The sequence below is a fragment of the Saccoglossus kowalevskii genome, chromosome 19, assembly GCF_978046115.1.
Source record: "Saccoglossus kowalevskii chromosome 19, keSacKowa6.1, whole genome shotgun sequence".
NCBI lineage: Eukaryota > Metazoa > Hemichordata > Enteropneusta > Harrimaniidae > Saccoglossus > Saccoglossus kowalevskii.
The window spans coordinates 152,854-170,203 of NC_140659.1; the positions used below are offsets into that span (position 1 = coordinate 152,854).

At 40.5% G+C, this 17,350-nt stretch overlaps 1 protein-coding gene and 1 long non-coding RNA gene across 7 annotated transcripts in view; both read right to left on the reverse strand.

The window, feature by feature from the left end:
- The window catches only part of LOC102801418 (centriolin-like), a 204,129-nt gene that overhangs the window by 25,488 nt on the left and 161,291 nt on the right, over positions 1-17,350 (reverse strand). For 5 of the 6 annotated variants that reach the window (XM_085493889.1, XM_085493887.1, XM_085493886.1 and 2 more), the window contains 4 exons: positions 11,035-11,206; positions 10,699-10,808; positions 10,492-10,575; positions 4,692-4,832 (listed from right to left, as the gene is read on the reverse strand). In XM_085493889.1, coding sequence (XP_085350015.1) covers positions 4,692-4,832; positions 10,492-10,575; positions 10,699-10,808; positions 11,035-11,206 — 507 coding nt within the window. Of the gene's footprint in view, positions 1-4,691; positions 4,833-10,491; positions 10,576-10,698; positions 10,809-11,034; positions 11,207-17,350 lie in introns of those variants that run through there. The other variant, XM_085493888.1, reaches the window with a different exon arrangement.
- On the reverse strand, positions 13,143-17,198 carry LOC146730221 (uncharacterized). Its single transcript, XR_014927441.1, has 2 exons — positions 17,115-17,198; positions 13,143-13,382 (listed from the first exon to the last, which is right to left on the reverse strand). It is a non-coding gene; the product is annotated as an uncharacterized LOC146730221 (long non-coding RNA).

A 17,350-nucleotide genomic window follows, 5' to 3' on the forward strand; every position in this document is an offset into this window, starting at 1 on the left:
CATTCCACCCAACCTCCCGCCCGCTTCCGGATTTCCATCGCTTTTTTTTCGCTCGCTTTGTTCAATTCGACTGGACAATTTCCGCTTTTTTTTTTCGACCGTGCAAATCCGGAAGAATCCGTTGGCTCACTTGTTAGTTGGCCTGACAGCGCAGCAGCCCGCATTTACAGTTCATTACCTAAGGTTTCATGTACAAGTGTATCATTTTTGTTTTTATGATGTTAAAAGAAGAATAAATACAATCAGAAATTTATAGAACGACCATTGAAAAATACGGTGGATCACACTGCCATATAAAATTGGTAATAATACATACGCGTAGAAATAATGTCCACTATAAACCAAACCAAACATGTGAAATCAAATACAACACTGACAGACACAACTAGTATGAAATAAAACTATCTATTTTTGGTGGAGAACGAAAAATGTTTACTGTAGAGTACGGTATTCGTTGAGTAACCGTGTGTAGGATGACTGTTGCCTTGCACGCATGGTTTGGGTTTAATGCGGGTCAAGTTGTAGTTATGTAAATCCATGGCACCTATAACAATATTGAAGAAAATCTGCAGGAATAGTAAGACTAAAAAAAAAACGATCCAATTGATTGTTATAGAATGACCGTACTGTACAATTTGTCAAACAAATACAATAATTGCAAATGTAATGTCGGCCGGCGCCCATCTTACTTGTCCGAAGTTATCAAAGCCGACATCAATGGAGATCGCGTTTTTTAACTAGGCGGCTGGCAAGCGAACTAACACGTTACATAAACTTGTTAAATTACAATTATGGTTTTTATTTTTGCGGCCAATGTCTCATTATAAAATAAAGGATTCAAATTTTGTGGGGTATTCCGTTTTGCGAACTCTGGGTGAAATACTTCCATGAGCTGTATGTAGTTCACTTACAGCCAAAACAAAGTCAGCTTGTACATTAAATTGTGAGACGCGACAAAACAAATGCTGCCAGTGATAGATTTCGTGAATAAAAGAACAAAATAAACACAATCAAAGGCGCCGACCACACGCGTTGCTAAGAGGAATCGCACTTGCATCTCGACGACGTCTTAGAAAAATTGAAAGATGAAAAAGAATCAAGTGTCTGGGAAGCATTGACAATGTTTGCATGAAAAATCCCACGCGAAAGTTCATGTTTTTTTGCGTATCTTTAGGAATACTCAGTGACAAAAACACTATGGTACCTGAATCACGATTAATTCATAAATATGAATTGGTAAGGGTCAATTTCCTGCAATCCTTGAAGATAGCCTTGAGTAGAGATTGAATTTGCCTACGAAAATCCTTCTAACGATGACCTGGAAGATTGCCATGATCGAGTGCCACAATTTCTGTTTTAAGATTTATTCGGTATAATAATACAAATGTTCACCCCAACAGAGGTGGACATACAGCTTTAGCGACCCAAAGAGCATATTGTCAACCGAGGCGAAGCACTACGATAAAAACTTTCGGTTCCCAATAAGAAATAATAAAAAAAGACTTCCCGTTCCCAACATTATGAAATTCTTTCGTCTTTTCTGGGGGTAAAACCCTGAAAAAAAAATGATTTTGACAAGATAATTTAGAAATTTATATTAAGAATAATTCATAACGAAATGTATTCCATATGTACCCATAAATTATTTTCATTATTACTGATTACACACGAATATTACAGGAAAATAATAATTTGCTATATTATCTAAATTTGTGCCTTTTATTTGTCTTGAATTGTGACTGAAAGGAGCTGGATGAAATTACAAACTATGTAGTGTGTTCGACAACTCATGTATGAACAATAACTTTAATAAATATGATTTCACTTAGTAAAAATATTGCATTTTTCTACATAAAAACAAAAGAATTTCACAATGTCGAAAACGGAAAGTCTTTAATATTACCATAGTGTTATTGGTAATACCGTATTACCCCGGGCACGCGCCCAGGGGCCTGAACATGCAAAATCGGGAGAAAATGGGGGTGGGCGCTTACCCGAGGACCACCCCAAAAAAGATTTTAAAAAGTTGTTTTTGTGATCGTATGATAAGGTCAAATAAAGGAATGCTTTCGTACACTTTGTACACATACTTATTTCTTGATTTATGCGAGGTTTCAATAAACGTGAGCACCCGGTCAAGAACTGTGGGAACACTAAGACACAGGGTCGAATTTCAGGATTAAAACTTGTTTTATGTCAGCGAATGAAGTTGTATTACTCACTGAAATTGGCTACAAAGTATGGTAAATATTGTAATCAATGCACAGTTACTTTTTTAGTAACCGTGCATGCAAGTCGAAACGGCCGGGAAAAACTACCGCTTGTAATCCAAGATGGCGATGACCTCATTAGCATAATTTTGTTCACGCACGTATTGATACATCGCATCGTAATTACTGAAGAATAGCAGACAGGTTTATGAAACAAATAAACCTTTTATTACTGATGTGAAATGTTTACAAACTATTGTGAATACATATTCAAATGGCAATACATAAAAAACAGACTGAAAATAAACTCTGGTCGACCTCATTAACATGATTTATTGACGCACCCACACACGTGACAAAATTACAAAAATAACGATGATACAACAAGTTCCCATCATCGGCATGCCTCATTATGGTTATCGTAATGGACTTGAGGTCGGCAAAATGTTTTTTCTTCAACGACAGAAAAATAATCCACATGACCGTAATGCCATAGCTGTGATGAAGGATCGAAAGAAAGTAGCAAGTTTACGACGTGATGTCTCAAAAGTGCTAGCTCCCGTTACAGATTCACAGTCAGCGAAATACTACGTTTTGAAACCAAGGCCAAGTGCTTCCAAACCACTCACCAAGGTATGGATCGTTGCAATATTGCAATATTGGATTCATCGTGAATGAAGAGAAAGCAGAACGTGTGCGCCATATGCTGCGTGGTTCATTTTATGTCGTTAAGTTCCAATGAGTTTTTACGTAAAAACACAAACAAAGCGGCCCTTTTCAGGGCCACCACACACTCCAAAAAGAGAACTACCGTAACAAACACACTATTTAAATAAATCTAACTTTATTGTTGACCCCGTTCTTGGCTAAAAATCCCCCTGGGCGTTTAACCGAGGATGTCCCAAACATGTAACTTTTGTGAAAACAGGGGGTGGGCGCTTGCCCAGGGAGGGGCGCATGGCCGGGGTAATACAGTAGTTGAAAATGAAACATCCAAGTGAACCCGCTCATATGAGATCGAAGGAGTCTCTGTTTTCAACAGCCGTATACATCTAACTGCGTCATCGCCGCTAAGTTTCCTTGGTGGACCACGAGCTCTGTTCCTTATTTGCATGTTATCGTGTTCAGACAATCGCAGACATTATTTGTAAGGGTGCCCTTTGAAATGGCACATTTTCTCGATGTTTTAGCGAGTACTCCGCGGGTATATGGCTTGTTCTCACATTAGCATAATTTTCCTCAAGTTCACTCATCGCTTTCCCACATGCTTTCTCGTTCTTTGCTGCTAACTTGTTTTGCACTCTAATATGTTGTTGTTTTTGTCTTTTTAAACATCAAGTTTATTTTTGATTGAAATTCAACGAGATCGTTTGAATTTGATGACGATTCGAATTTATCCACTTTTACAGTGATCAATATTGCATTCGAGTTGAGTTACTAGTAATTACAAGCCTGATTTACATTTTTCTTGCGGTGTTTTTCGTCAATGTATTAATTATAAGTGCTTTGGGAAACAGCATAATTATATGCGTAAAGTGAAAGAATCTGATGAGGCTGCCAGTGTGTCACAACACGTTTTATTTATTTCCAATGCGCGCGGTCGGCTCCTCTGATTGCATTTATTTTGTATTTTTATTTTCGAAATGTATCACTGGCTGCGTTTGTTTTGTTTTATGTTTTCCTCTCTTTCAGTTTTCGTTCGGCTGCTGCCAATCCAATAATTCGTCGCTGCATGTACTCAGACAAGCGATTAATCGTCACAGTCATTATACTAGTAGTTTAAGTCCAATTGATTTGCAGAAATTCAGCTATGCGATGATTATATGTGCAGTTTTGTTTTGCGCACCCAGACATGAGCAACCCGATAGATTTTCTGAACTACAGAATTCGTATTACTTAGGGCAAATTGAGTAAAGGTCATAGTGTGAGTTGCGTTCGCAAATAACAAAGTGACAAATTATTTTGAGCGCCGTTCGGAATAAATTTAGTCAAACTCACACACAGAAACACACACACACAAATACTAGTACTCAATACATATCACGATTGATTGACCAGTTATATAGCTGCTTGAACTACGCACACAAGGATGTAAATGTGTAAATACAGGTCACAGTTCGACTTGCGAAGCAAACGTTACAATGTGTCAAGTGATTTGAAGGCGTCTTTGTCCCCCTTCACAATACAGAGGAAGCAATACGCGTTGTATTTGAATCATCATTAAAACCTAAATTTATTACGAATAAAAACACAAGTTTATAGATACAATTTAAGATCATCGTTACTCCAGCGGTCAGTTGGCAAGTGGACAATGTTTCTGAAGCCAGCCATAGCAAGAGCGAGCGAGCGAGCAAAAAATAAGCAGTCGGTTCCCGGTCGTAAAGCAGCGAGCGGTCGAAAATTAAGCGATAAGCTTTGGGAAAAAAAGCGATAAAAGCGGGAGGTTGAGCGGAGTGAGGACTGTATGGCTTGATAACACACCTGTTTTTTCACTGCAATATAATCTCGTCTAATAGCATTGATTTCTTCACTCAGTCTATTAGCTCTGGCACAATGGTCTTGAGCTTTACTTTCTAATTCCTCTATTTCACTGCATAAAGCTTTTCTTTCACTATCAAAGTCCTGTCAAAAACAAAACATAGCAAATGTAAATTTTACTAAACATGATTTTATCTAGTTTCAAAACGATGGAAATGATGCATTTTAGCTTGTGGATGTGTCATGCATGTGTGAAAGGTATGACTCTGGAACAACATTTTTGTCAGACGCCAATAGGTGGCGGGTTTTCCGAAAAACAGAAAATTATGAAAGTTTTTCCCAGTCTGGGATGATACACTCTACAACAATCACTCATCACCTAGTTAAGACCCAAAAGAAGGTGGTGTCTTACCTTGCCTGTGCTGTCCCCGGAGCAAGAAGCCAAAAATGCTGCTACGGTGACAGGGTTCGGTGTGCCCAAGAAAACTAGACCCAAAACTCAAATTATGGGGTAGTATGCTTTCGAAGTAAAGACCGAAACAGTTCTGCATGAGGGCATAGATCGAAAAGCAAGACCAGGAAGTGCAGATGATAGAGAAATCTTTCTGCAAAAATGCTGAAACCGACTTATCGCCTATGTGCAGGGATTCTTGTGGTCGTTTGGGCTGGGTCAGCATCTGACCCGCTACGACGGGACGCAACTTAAAGAGATCCTCTTCAATAGATTAGGTGTCTCTTAGGTAGTAGTTGATAGACACGTTCTGCGTTCTCCAGAAGCCTGCCCTCAGTATATGCTCGAGGCGGGCGCCTGATCCTAGTGAGTTAGCAATCGCACAGACCTCATGCGCTCGTACTTGGTGTCTCTGCAAGTTCCGTGTCAAAGAAGTTAAAGTATTATAGACCTCTAATATAGTCGGAGTAATCCACCTGGCGATGGAAGATGCGGAAGCCGGCTTATTCTGCCTGCCAGGGCCGTAACACAAAAACATGTGCTTGGCTCCCAGACTCGAAATCCTAGTACGGTTCTCGAAGCTCGAACTGGGCAGATAAGCAATTCCTCCTGATCCTCCGGGCTGACAATATTTAACAGCCGGGGATGACAATCGGCTGGGGAGTGTGTCCTGAAATTTGGTTCTTGGCGAGAAACCTGATTAGTGTCTTTAGCACAACTTGACCGTCCATAAAGGTGGCGCACCCGTTCGAGAAAGACAGAGCGTCTAGTTCTGACCGACGCGAGGAGGGGCCAGTAGAAAGACAGTTTTCCACATCAAAAACTTTAGTGGTGCTGATCGGAGCGGCTCAAAGGGCAGTCTGCTTAGAGCGAACAACACAACCGACAAATCCCAATTGAGCAGTTCCCTTGTTCGGGTTCTCGGCCTCTGATTATGGAAAGCAGTAAACAGTCTCCTAATAATATGACAATCGGCTAGACTTGACCCCTAAGCGTTCTCAATGGCGGGGGCAAGGCCAACCTGTAGCCAACAATAGCTGCGTAGGACAAACCTGATTCGTCAAACAGGTGGACGAAGAAGTCTGCTACCTGGCCAATAGAGGGATGGAATGGATCAATCTCCCTTCCACTACACCAATTAGTGTATGCTTGCCACTTCGAGTTGTAGGCAGCGTTGGTGGAATCCCTGTTCGCCCAGGCAGCCTGCTCAGATAAACCTTTCGTCTGTGCGAGTCTACTGAGTACACCGCTGGGCTCGTTGGTAGTGTGTCGTCTCGTTGGGACAGCAGGTCAGGTAGGTCCGGAAGCACTACTGGTGTTTTGACTAGCATTTCCAACAGAAGTGGAAACCAGGCTTTTGTTGGCCAATTGGGCGCCACCAGAGTCAATATGAAGGTGGGCTCCGGTCGAAGTTTCTCCTGTACCCGGTGAAGGGAGGAAAGGTGTACGCATCGAAGTGGGTCCACGGAGATCGACAACGCGTCCATGGCCCATGCCCCTGGTGTCGGCAGGAGTGTTACGTTGGGTGCTTGGCGTTCCGGGGTGTGGCAAACAGGTCCATCTGTGGACTCCCACAGCTGAAACAGCCTGGAGGCTACCCACTGGGGTATCTGCCACTTCGTGTTCTGGAGACAGAGCCACCTCAAAAAGGAGTCTGCCAGACTGTTCCTCACCACTAGAAGATGTTGTGCGGTTTGCTCTACATTGTATTCCAGGCACCAAAGATGAATTTGCTCTGCTAGAACTGACAGCGATGGAGAACCCCCCCCCCCCGAACTGCGGGTAGAAAGGGTAGTAGTGCTAAGTACACTGCTTTCAGCTTGAGCCTGTTAATATGGTGGTCTCGAACACAGTGCGGGGGCCATATTCCTTGGGTTTGTTTGTCCAATAGATGCGCTCCCCACCCTTGGAGGGAGGCGTCTGTTACCAGAGTCATAGCTGCGGCAATTGGGCCCAAGGGGACCCCCTGTCTGAGGTTGGTCAGTGACAACCACCAACGCAGGGCTTCCTTCGCTTGGTCCGAGATCAATACTCGCCTGTCTAGTTCCCGTAGGTGAGCTCGGTGTTCTCTAGCAACAAGCGTTGTACCGGGCGGCTGCGAAATGCGGCCTGGAAAACTACCCTTCGAACTGAGGTCATCATTCCTGCGTTAGCCTTACTTGTTTGGCTAATAGGCCCTTGTCTGGGTTGTGTAGTAACCAGTCATCTAGGTACAGATTGATGTGTACATTTGGTGAAGCAGCAGCACTACCCGTTTCATCACTTTGGTGAACACGTAGGGAGCTGTCAAAACCCGAAGGGGAGCACCTGAAATTCAAATACTTGGCACAGGTGGGCGAATCGAAGAAGATGGCAACTCGCTGGGTGCATCGGTATATGTGCAGGTACGCTTAAGTCTAGAGAGGCTAGCCAGTCAAACTGGTGGATGGATAGATCGAGGAAAACATACTGATTTAGTCTGCTTAAGTCCAGAACTGGACGCCAGCCGCCTGTAGATTTTGGTACTACGAATACATTTGAGTAGAAGCTTGGACCTAATGCTGGCCAAACTACCCTGTGTATGCAACCTTTTCCAGCAAACTGTCTTCTTCCTGTCTGATTTCTTCCGCCTTGCAGGGATCCCCTGGCAGTTCCCCCCAACGGTGACCCGCTGTCTCCAAACTGGAATGCACCGACACAAGCTCTGTCCGACTGGGATATGTGGCCATGGGTTTGGCGGTTGCAAGGTGAGGGTGTTCTCTCCTCCCATGAGGTGAGCTTCCCCGGGGCCTGCTGTAGTCACCAAGTTGAAACCTGGCCCCTCGCCGAACATATGCAATCCCTCCCGTCGCAGAGGTAAGTGTCAAACATGCTTCCCCTGCTGCTGGGGTGGATGACCGCCCAAGGAGGATGAGAAGCCACCACCTGGTACAGATTGATCCATGCCATCTCTCCATTGGCCAGGTAGCAGACTTCTTCGTCCACCTGTTTGACGAAATAGGTTTGTCCTGCGCAGCTATCGTTGGCTACAGGTCGGCCTTGCCCCCACCATTGAGAACGCTGAGGGGTCAAGTCTAGCCGATTGTCATATTATTAGGAGACTGTTTACTGCTTTCCATAATCAGAGGCCGAAAACCCGAACAAGGGAACCACTCAATTGGAATTTGTCGGTTGTGTTGTCCGCTCTAAGCAGACTGCTCTTTGAACCTCTCCAATCAGCACCACTAAGCACTAAAGCACCTCTATGCAGTTGCGGAAGGGTATGAGCGCTTGCCTCCTGGCTGACTCTGACTCCGAGACTGCACCCGCCAATTCCCCCAGCAAAGAGGGTGGAATATGTCCAGTCTGCGTAACTAGGTGGTGACGTACCCCCTGACTCAGTTTGCTGGCGAAAACACCCACGTCTCGTTGCATAGTAGTTGCCAGGTGACACTGGAGGAAGTCGTACATAGCTGTGCGGTGGCCCACCATTAATTGTGTCGCCTGGTCTAGGAGGCTGGTGCATTCTGCCTCCGAGGTCTCAGAGTCCTGGGCACGCGCAATAATGTGCTCCAGTGTGGCCCACATATTGTAGGAAAGTAATGGGTCGCAACTCTGCCCTCAGGGCGAGTTGGATTGTCTCAGACTGAGCTGGTGAGAACACCCATGGAACGCGGCTGTAGCCCTTTACCCGGTTTGACAAACGAGTCATTACGGATGGAAGACTCTGGGGGACACCGCGAGGCACCCACTGTATCCAACGCGGACAAACTGCCTTCTTTCAACTTAAATATGTGAGCGAGAGTGTGTTCGAGGGTGTGTCTCATGACAGGGGAGGTTCCCTCTGGGAACGCCCATGGGTCGGCGTGAAGAGTCAAAACCCACAGCAGAGCCCAGACTTAAGGTTAAGTTACTGTTACCGCGCAGCAAACCTTGGCTGGCTGAAGGTAGGGGGAAGTTGCAACGTGTGCTCTGCTCTGAAAGCCTGTCCCGAAATTGGAGGCTTGGCTGCCAGCATCCCCGTTGGTGTTCAGTGCTCGAGGTCCCAGAGGAGACACTGTACAACTAGCCTGAGCCTCTGCCTCCCCCAAATCAGCGGAGAGTTGCAGCTGGGAACAGGGGATTCCCTGGAAGAGAAGTGTTTAGAATGCAAGCAATGCTGTTTGTGTTTCTTCCTTATTGCCGACTGAGGGGCCACAGTGGAGACAGCTCACATCTGCAATCTGCCCCGACAGTCCTTCGACCAAAGCCCTCATCTCAGAGGCAAACCCGGCACCGTGTGAGGACGAATGCACAAAGAGACCCGCAACAGGCCCCACAGGAGAAATGACCTCCAGGGGCACAGCCTCGTCGTTGGGCAAAACACCGACTGTGGCGATGCCCTCCGATCAGCGGGGGGAGACCAAAAAATATCGGAACCTCCACTGTCGGGCCTCTTACTTGACGTCTCAGTCATAAAGTACCCGTAGCCGAGCGTGAGGACTTTCCACTCATGCCAACAAACAACTCACTCTGACAGATTTTACTAGACGCGCAATCTTTGCTGCGTAAATGAGCGACACGGTCAGTCTCAGTGATTTTCACATTAATTGTGCTGGAAAGTATCGCAGGCTTCAGAACTCCAGAGATTACATACGCTTTCAGAGCAAAAACCCAAACCCTGAATGCAATAGAGACATAATAACACTTCGAATGCAGGCTCCAATCTGGTAAATTCTGAGTACAATCACTACAAGACCGCCTCAAAACTTGAGGGGACAAAACCGGCGGCGAGCCTATACATCGAGTACATCTATCCATTTCTGAATACATTGGTAAAAAATGAAGATGACATGCATGAGGGAAGCAAAATACAGTTGGAAAAGGTGACAACGAAACCAACAAATGATTAAGTTACGTCGTCAGGTTTTATTTTCTTTGTTGTGAAAAATGCTACACACAAAAGGTAAATCGACACAAAGGTTAAAATAACAAGGAAAACATATCCTACCAGCTAGAATGTTGGTTACCGCAGCCGCGGTAACAACCCAAGTCAGAAACCCGGACAGGAAAAGGTAGGCTATCCAGGCAGAGCCGCTAGACTTCATCCCCGTCGATGGGGAGATAAAGAAAAAGTGAATAGCCAGTCGTAATGGAACCGCCGTAATGGAACCACCGTATGGCCTCAGTCACATGGTTCATGACGTAAGAGAAAAGAATCTTGGGGTCATGGGGCTTACCCTGATCTAAATTCTATCTCTCCGTCATTGGCAGAATTGCTGATTAATACCCACAGTCCAAAATAGTCATTTTGACTGAATGGCGTCTATGGCGGGTAATTGAACGTAGTGAATTGCAACCTCATAATGGCTCTGGATGTAAAGACCAACACATTCATGGGACACAACCACATACCGTATAAGTTTTTTGTATCTGTTCTCTGGCTGATATTAATTCCATTTTCAATTCAGCAATCTGTCGCTCACATTCCTGCTTGTCCTGTGGAAACATTGAAAACAATGTAATACGTACAAGAGAGAATCTGTAACATCAAAATCAATACTACCAGTACCTATTCTACAATGCTAAAATAGTCAAGTGTCTCCACCAAGCCATCCTTACATTTCTGAGTGATTTGATTTCACTGTGTGTGTAGTTGAGTGTCTCTGCCAACCGACTCTTTTCTTCCTCTCTCTCCTTCACAGCGTTCTCCAATGTAATCACCTGGTCACCTAGCAACAAGCAAAGCAAGATGAAGACTGGTTTAGACGACCATCCAAAGATAGAGTAACAAGCATAAGTTAACTGCTTCAATTTTACAAAAGGAAAAGTATTACAGTCAAATACAGTTTTAAATAGTCAGTGACTAAATGTCAAATTAAGCTTTTGAGATCAGCTTACTTACAAAAAGAAGAATGTTTACAAAAACTAAAATTATTTTCATTGTGAATAACTTACTGAGGATTCCCACTTTGTCTTCTATTGATTCATATTTTTTTTTTGCAAGTTGTAATTTATCCATATCTCGTCTGACATTATTGAATTTACAGACAGTTTGTTCCAGTTCATCTCTTTTTGCCTGTATGTCACCATTCATCGTCTCCAACTCTATATTTAGACTGGCAATTAACTATATGGAGACAACGATGGGAATTAGACATGACAAACGATGATGAGAAGACTACATATTGACAGAGAGAATAGTGGATGATATGATATGTATAGAGTCCAAGCCTCATGATTACTACATACAACACCAATAGATCTGCTACAAGTCTTATAGTTATTCTGAAGACTATTCTGACAGTCAGTTACAGTACTCATTCCGCCCAACCTCCCGCTTTTATCACTTTTTTTCCCGACCGCTTATCGCTTAATTTCCGACCACTCGCTGCTTTACGACCGGAAACCGATCGCTTTTTTTTCCCGCTTGCTCACTTGCTTTTGTTCGCTCGCTCTTCCTATGGCTGGCTTCAGAAACATCGTCCGCTTGCCAACTGACCGCTGGAGTAACAATGAGTAACAAATTGTATCTATAAACTTAAGTTTTTATTTGTAATAAAGTTAGGTTTTAATGAAGATTCAAAATACAATGCTTATTGCTTCTCTGTATTGGGAAGGGGAACAAAGACGCCTTCAAATCACTTGACACATTGTAACGTTTCCTATGCAAGTCGAACTGTGACCTGTATTTACATATTTACGTTCTTGTGTGCGTAGTTCAAGCAGCTATATAACTGGTCAATCAATCGTGATATGTATTGAGTACTAGTATTTGTGTGTGATTTTGACTAAATTTATTCCAAACGGCGCTCAAAATAATTTGACACTTTGTTATTTGCAAACGCAACTCACACTATGACCCTTACTCAATTTTCGTAAGTAATATGAATGTTGTAGTTCCGAAAATCTATCTTGGTTAACTTTTGCTTGTGTCTGGGTGCGCAAAACAAAACTGCACATATAATCATCGCATAACTGAATTTCTGCAAATCAATTGGACTTAAACTACTAGTATAATGGCTGTGACGATTAATCGCTTGTCTGAGTACATGCAGCGACGAATTATTGGATTGGCAGCAGCCAGACGAAAAATGAAAGAGAGGAAAACAAAAAAACAAAACAAATGCAGCCAGTGATACATTTCGAAAATAACAAGACATAACATGTCATAGCCCCCGCTCAGAAAAATTTTTAAAACTTATATTGAACTGGGTTTGTGTCAGAGTGAATTAATTCATTATGAGCTGTATTAAAATTCTGTTATTAATTGTTCAGAATTGATGTGTTACATTTTTAGGGGAGTGGGGTAAAAAAAATATTCATTTGGCTTTTCTGAGACAATTTATAACTTGTTAAACATATGCGATAAACATGCGACGTGCACTTGTAAACAATTATAACCTGTCCCTGTACCAACTTAGAACAAAACTGGATGACACAAAACTGAGAAAAAGCTTGTTTTTTTTTTAGATTTTCAAGGGAAAAAATGGTTTCCAAGCCATAAAAATGTATTCAATCAAACAGGTCATGAATGACACTGCCTTCACTTGTTGTAATTTGAAAGTTGCAACATATAATTTGTCCAGTTTTTGGCATGGACATGAATTGGCAAACATGATTTTTATGACATTTTCAAGTTTGTAGCACTCTCCATCCTGGTCTCAGGAAGAACACCAGAGAGCAACAAACAAGTACAACAGGTAAAATGACATGTAAGTATGCAAATCACATCTGCAAATATGTTGAAGAGTCAGTGTTGTGTCTGTTTGGATAAACTTCCTTGTACAACTGTATTCCTAATACAAGGACATTGTCAATCACAGAACTGTTCCAGCGAAAAACTTCTGATATTTTAGACAGTAACAGGGCAATGATACTGTTTGTCATACAAATACTAGCACCAGATGAGTTACTGAGAAACTGCAATGATCCTTGGTGTACATTACCTGTGTCAACAACCTTACTTTCCATGTACTTCATGTACAGATCTACATGTAGTTTGTGGCCCTAAATAAGGACAAGAGTACTTCTCATATGACAATGATACAAATAAAGTGCAAGAATCCAGAAAAATATTATCAAGTTTTTATTATCATACATTAATATTAACAAATCGTGTGAAATTGAACTTTTATGTACAGAGAAACACATATTTATGCTTTGGTTGACCACTTCTCAAAGTAAAAAAAAAGAGGACCAGCGAAACTTTATACAATTGTCAGACATGCAGCGAATAGTATGCTTTTGTAATATATGCAGTTCCAGTGGCTTTGCTTTCTGAGAAATAAATTCTGGCTCTGCACCTGAAAAAAACAAAAAAACATTAAGTCAAAAGTAAGCAGACTAAGCATATGTGCTCCCATTAGCTGTTAAATTTAATTGAAAAAAGATATTTGTGCATCGTCTTTTCAGTACGAAAACATATTACATACTATATTTATACCAGCCAGAAAGAAATTGCATTGGGAATATAAATGGACAACAAATTAATGCATGTCAAGCAATATACTGTTTGAAAGGCTGCAAGATGTAATGAAATAGCAACCAATCACTACTCAAGTCAGACTGGCTAGGAAACTGCACAATACATACAAAAATGTATGCAAATGATATAAGAGCAGCTCCACCAAATATAAAAATATTCTTTCCATAGTTATGACTCTAATGTGAATATGATTTTTCACTCCTTAGCAATACTAGTTTGTGTATTGTATTGTACTGTATCATACAAGTTTATTGTGATTCTAAATGTGTTTGTAATATTATTTAGCTTTATTTAGCATTCTGTTTAGTTGGTTAACTTTACTGTATCTTAATGTAGTTTATTTTATTTTTATACAACCATAGAACAACTCACTGTAGTTTGTTTTAATGTTGAATAAATATTATAATATTATTATTAAAATCAGTCACTGTACAATGGTGACGTATTGTGCGAAATTGTTGCAAGGACAATACTTTTCTCGATTTGCGGAATGCACGGAATGGTCGGCCGTATCGATCAAGTTCGTCTTTTAGTGCGACATTCGTGGCTGGCGAAAAGCAAGATGCCGTATAATCTTTTAAATAGGCGTCAAGAAGGAGTGAAAGGCCTTAATTTGGTTCTCAATGGGCATCATGAAATGTTGGAAAATTACAGTCAATCAAAAAAAAATATGCATTATTTTTTTGTTAGTATAGTAGCAAATGATCACGGTACGATAGCTTATTTGTTTTCGAAGTGTTGCAATTGTTGATTAGTACTCAGTAGTGATTATATTAACGTACAAAAAATAAATTCGTTGAACTGTTATAAAATGTAAGTAAAATTCAACTGAGTTTTATCGTAAGCAAATGATTTTGGTTACATGCTAACGCTCGATGCGATATGATATCCACCATGTTATCCATGTCTAAGAGGCGTGTTCATTGACCAGATAGGTCAAGTCGCTGATCAACCAAACAAAATGCTGGATAGTGCCCATGTGCTCAAATTACCATAAAGCATTTAAATATGACAGTTCAGCGACCTCATGGTGAAAGCAACACGGAAGAGATTTACCGATGTTTTAGTGTGACATTTTGGCTTTGTTTTTCATGGGAAAAAAGCATGATTTTATTTTAATCGGCCTAATTTTTAGGGGAAAAAAAATAAACGTACCGGTACGTTTATTTGGGACATGTAGCGTTCCGGGCAAGCCCTTCGAGTAGCGACATATTTTTAACTTCGCATATGGCGTGATCAGTGGATTACATAAATAATACACTTTCAATGAGTACATGCCGACCCAACTAAACTTGTTTATGGCTGTTTATGAACAGCGAGGACACATCTCATAGAACAATAGGTGTGGAAATCATAATGTAAATGTTGCGGAAATCAAGCATGGCGATTAAATCATTTTGAGCGAGGCAGGGTCTGGCAAGCGTCTCAGAGCAGCATTGCACCGACACCACCAAGACGTTTGAATCCCGGAGAGAGCACTGCAAACCTCTTAAATCATGAGGTAAACTTTGAATTTACACAATACATAATCAGTTTCTACAACAATAATAATCAAAGAAAGCTTAGAAAGAACTCCCATGTGCTGAGAGTATTGGAGACACATTAAATATAATTCGAAATTACTTAGCTGAAAACTAATTATGCAAATCAGAAGATTAATATGACCAGATTTGAGTGTAAAACTAATGAGGTCTGCGCAATGTAACAGAAAATCTATGTCTCCAAGTTTAATTGAAATGTGATTAGAACCAAAAAATTATGAATTATTATGCTTATTAGGGAATTAATATGAACAGATTTTTACCCCAAACTAATTAGGTTTGTACATTGTCCTAGAGCATCTTTGTACTAAGTTTCATTGAAATGGAATAATTAGTACTTTAGATATCAGTGTGAAAGCTTAAAATTGGTTAATTATACAAATTAGGTAATTAATATGTACAGATTTTAACCCACAATTATTCAGGTCTGTCTATTGTCCTACAGGATCCATGTACATTCATTGATATGTGATGTATAGTACCTGAGATATCAGTGTGAAAGTTGGTTAATTATGCAAATCAGGTGATTAATATGCACAAATATTTAACGGAAACTAATTGGGTCTGCATAATTCTAGATTCATTGAAATGTAATGATTAGTACTTTAGTTATCAGTAGAAAAGCTGAAACATAATTATGCAAATTAGGTAATTAATATGCACAATTATTTACCCTAAAACTAATCAGGTGTCTGCATAGTCCTAAAGGATCTATGTACCAAGTTTCATTGAAATGCGATGATTAGTACTTGAGATACCCATGGGAAAATCTGAAAATTAACTAATTATGCAAATTAGGTGATTAATATGCACAACTATTTATCGAAAACAATCAATCTCTGCATAGTCCTTGAGTATGTAAGTACCAAGTTTCATTGAAATGTAATGCTCACTACTTGTATCAAATGCTGAAAATTAATTAATTATGCAAATTAGGTAATTAATATGTACTGATATTACCATAAAAACTATCAGGTCTGTGCAGTGACATATGACATCTATGTACCAAGTTTCATTGAAATGTCATGATCAGTACTTATATCAAATGCTGAAAATTAATTAATTATGCAAATTAGATAATTAATATGTACTGATATTACCATAAAAACTATCAGGTCTGTGCAGTGTCATATGACATCTATGTACCAAGTTTCATTGAAATGTGATGATTAGTACTTATATCAAATGCTGAAAATTAATTAATTATGCAAATTAGGTAATTAATATGAACTGATATTACCATAAAAACTATCAGGTCTGTGCAGTGTCATATGACATCTATGTACCAAGTTTCATTGAAATGTGATAATTAGTACTTGAGATATCAGTGGAAAAAACGAAAATTGACTAATCATTATGCAAATTAGGTAATGAGTATCCACAGATTTATTACCAAAAACTAATCAAAACCTAGCATTAGTTTAGAGCATGTATGTACAAAGTTTCATCAAAATCCAATGAGTGGTTGTTTAGATATCAGTGGAACAATCATGGAACAGCTAAAAATCAGCTAATTATCATGCAAATTAGGTAATTAATATGCACAGATTTTTACCAAAAACTAATCAAATCTGCGCATATGTTCAGAGCATCTATGTACCAACTTTCATCAAAATCCAATGAGTGGTTGTTTAGATATCAGTGGAACAGTCATGAAACAGCTAAAAATTAGCTAATTATCATGCAAATTAGGTAATTAACGGGCATGGATTTTTACCAAAACCTAATCAAATCTGCGCATTGGCCCAGAGCATCTATGCACCAAGTTTCATCAAAAACCGATGTATGGTTCTTGAGATAGTGGAACAGTCGGACACACACATACACACACACACAGACACACTAACTGCAAAGACTCCCATTATGTGCTTCGCACATGGGAGTCAAAAAATGCAGATTTTTTGGCGAAACTGTCGCCAGGTTAGCAATAGTTTCTCACGATCACCAAAACCCAAGACACAAACGATAATTCAAAGTGTATAAATACCATAACAAGCACAGTTTCTTACCTTTGAAATTGACGAGACACAATTTTGTCCATATTCCATAGTCCAATTCCAGGATACAATATCCTCACACAAAAATGACTGATTTCCACCGGGACGGGTAATTTCAGGAAAAGTCGGATTTTCCAGCAGTTTTGAAGGAAAAATCAAAGAAAAACACAGTGAAACTTGAAAGAATCGAAAAAATAACTTGATGTGCATAATAGCACCATCAATTCCTGTCTCTGTACCAACTCTGA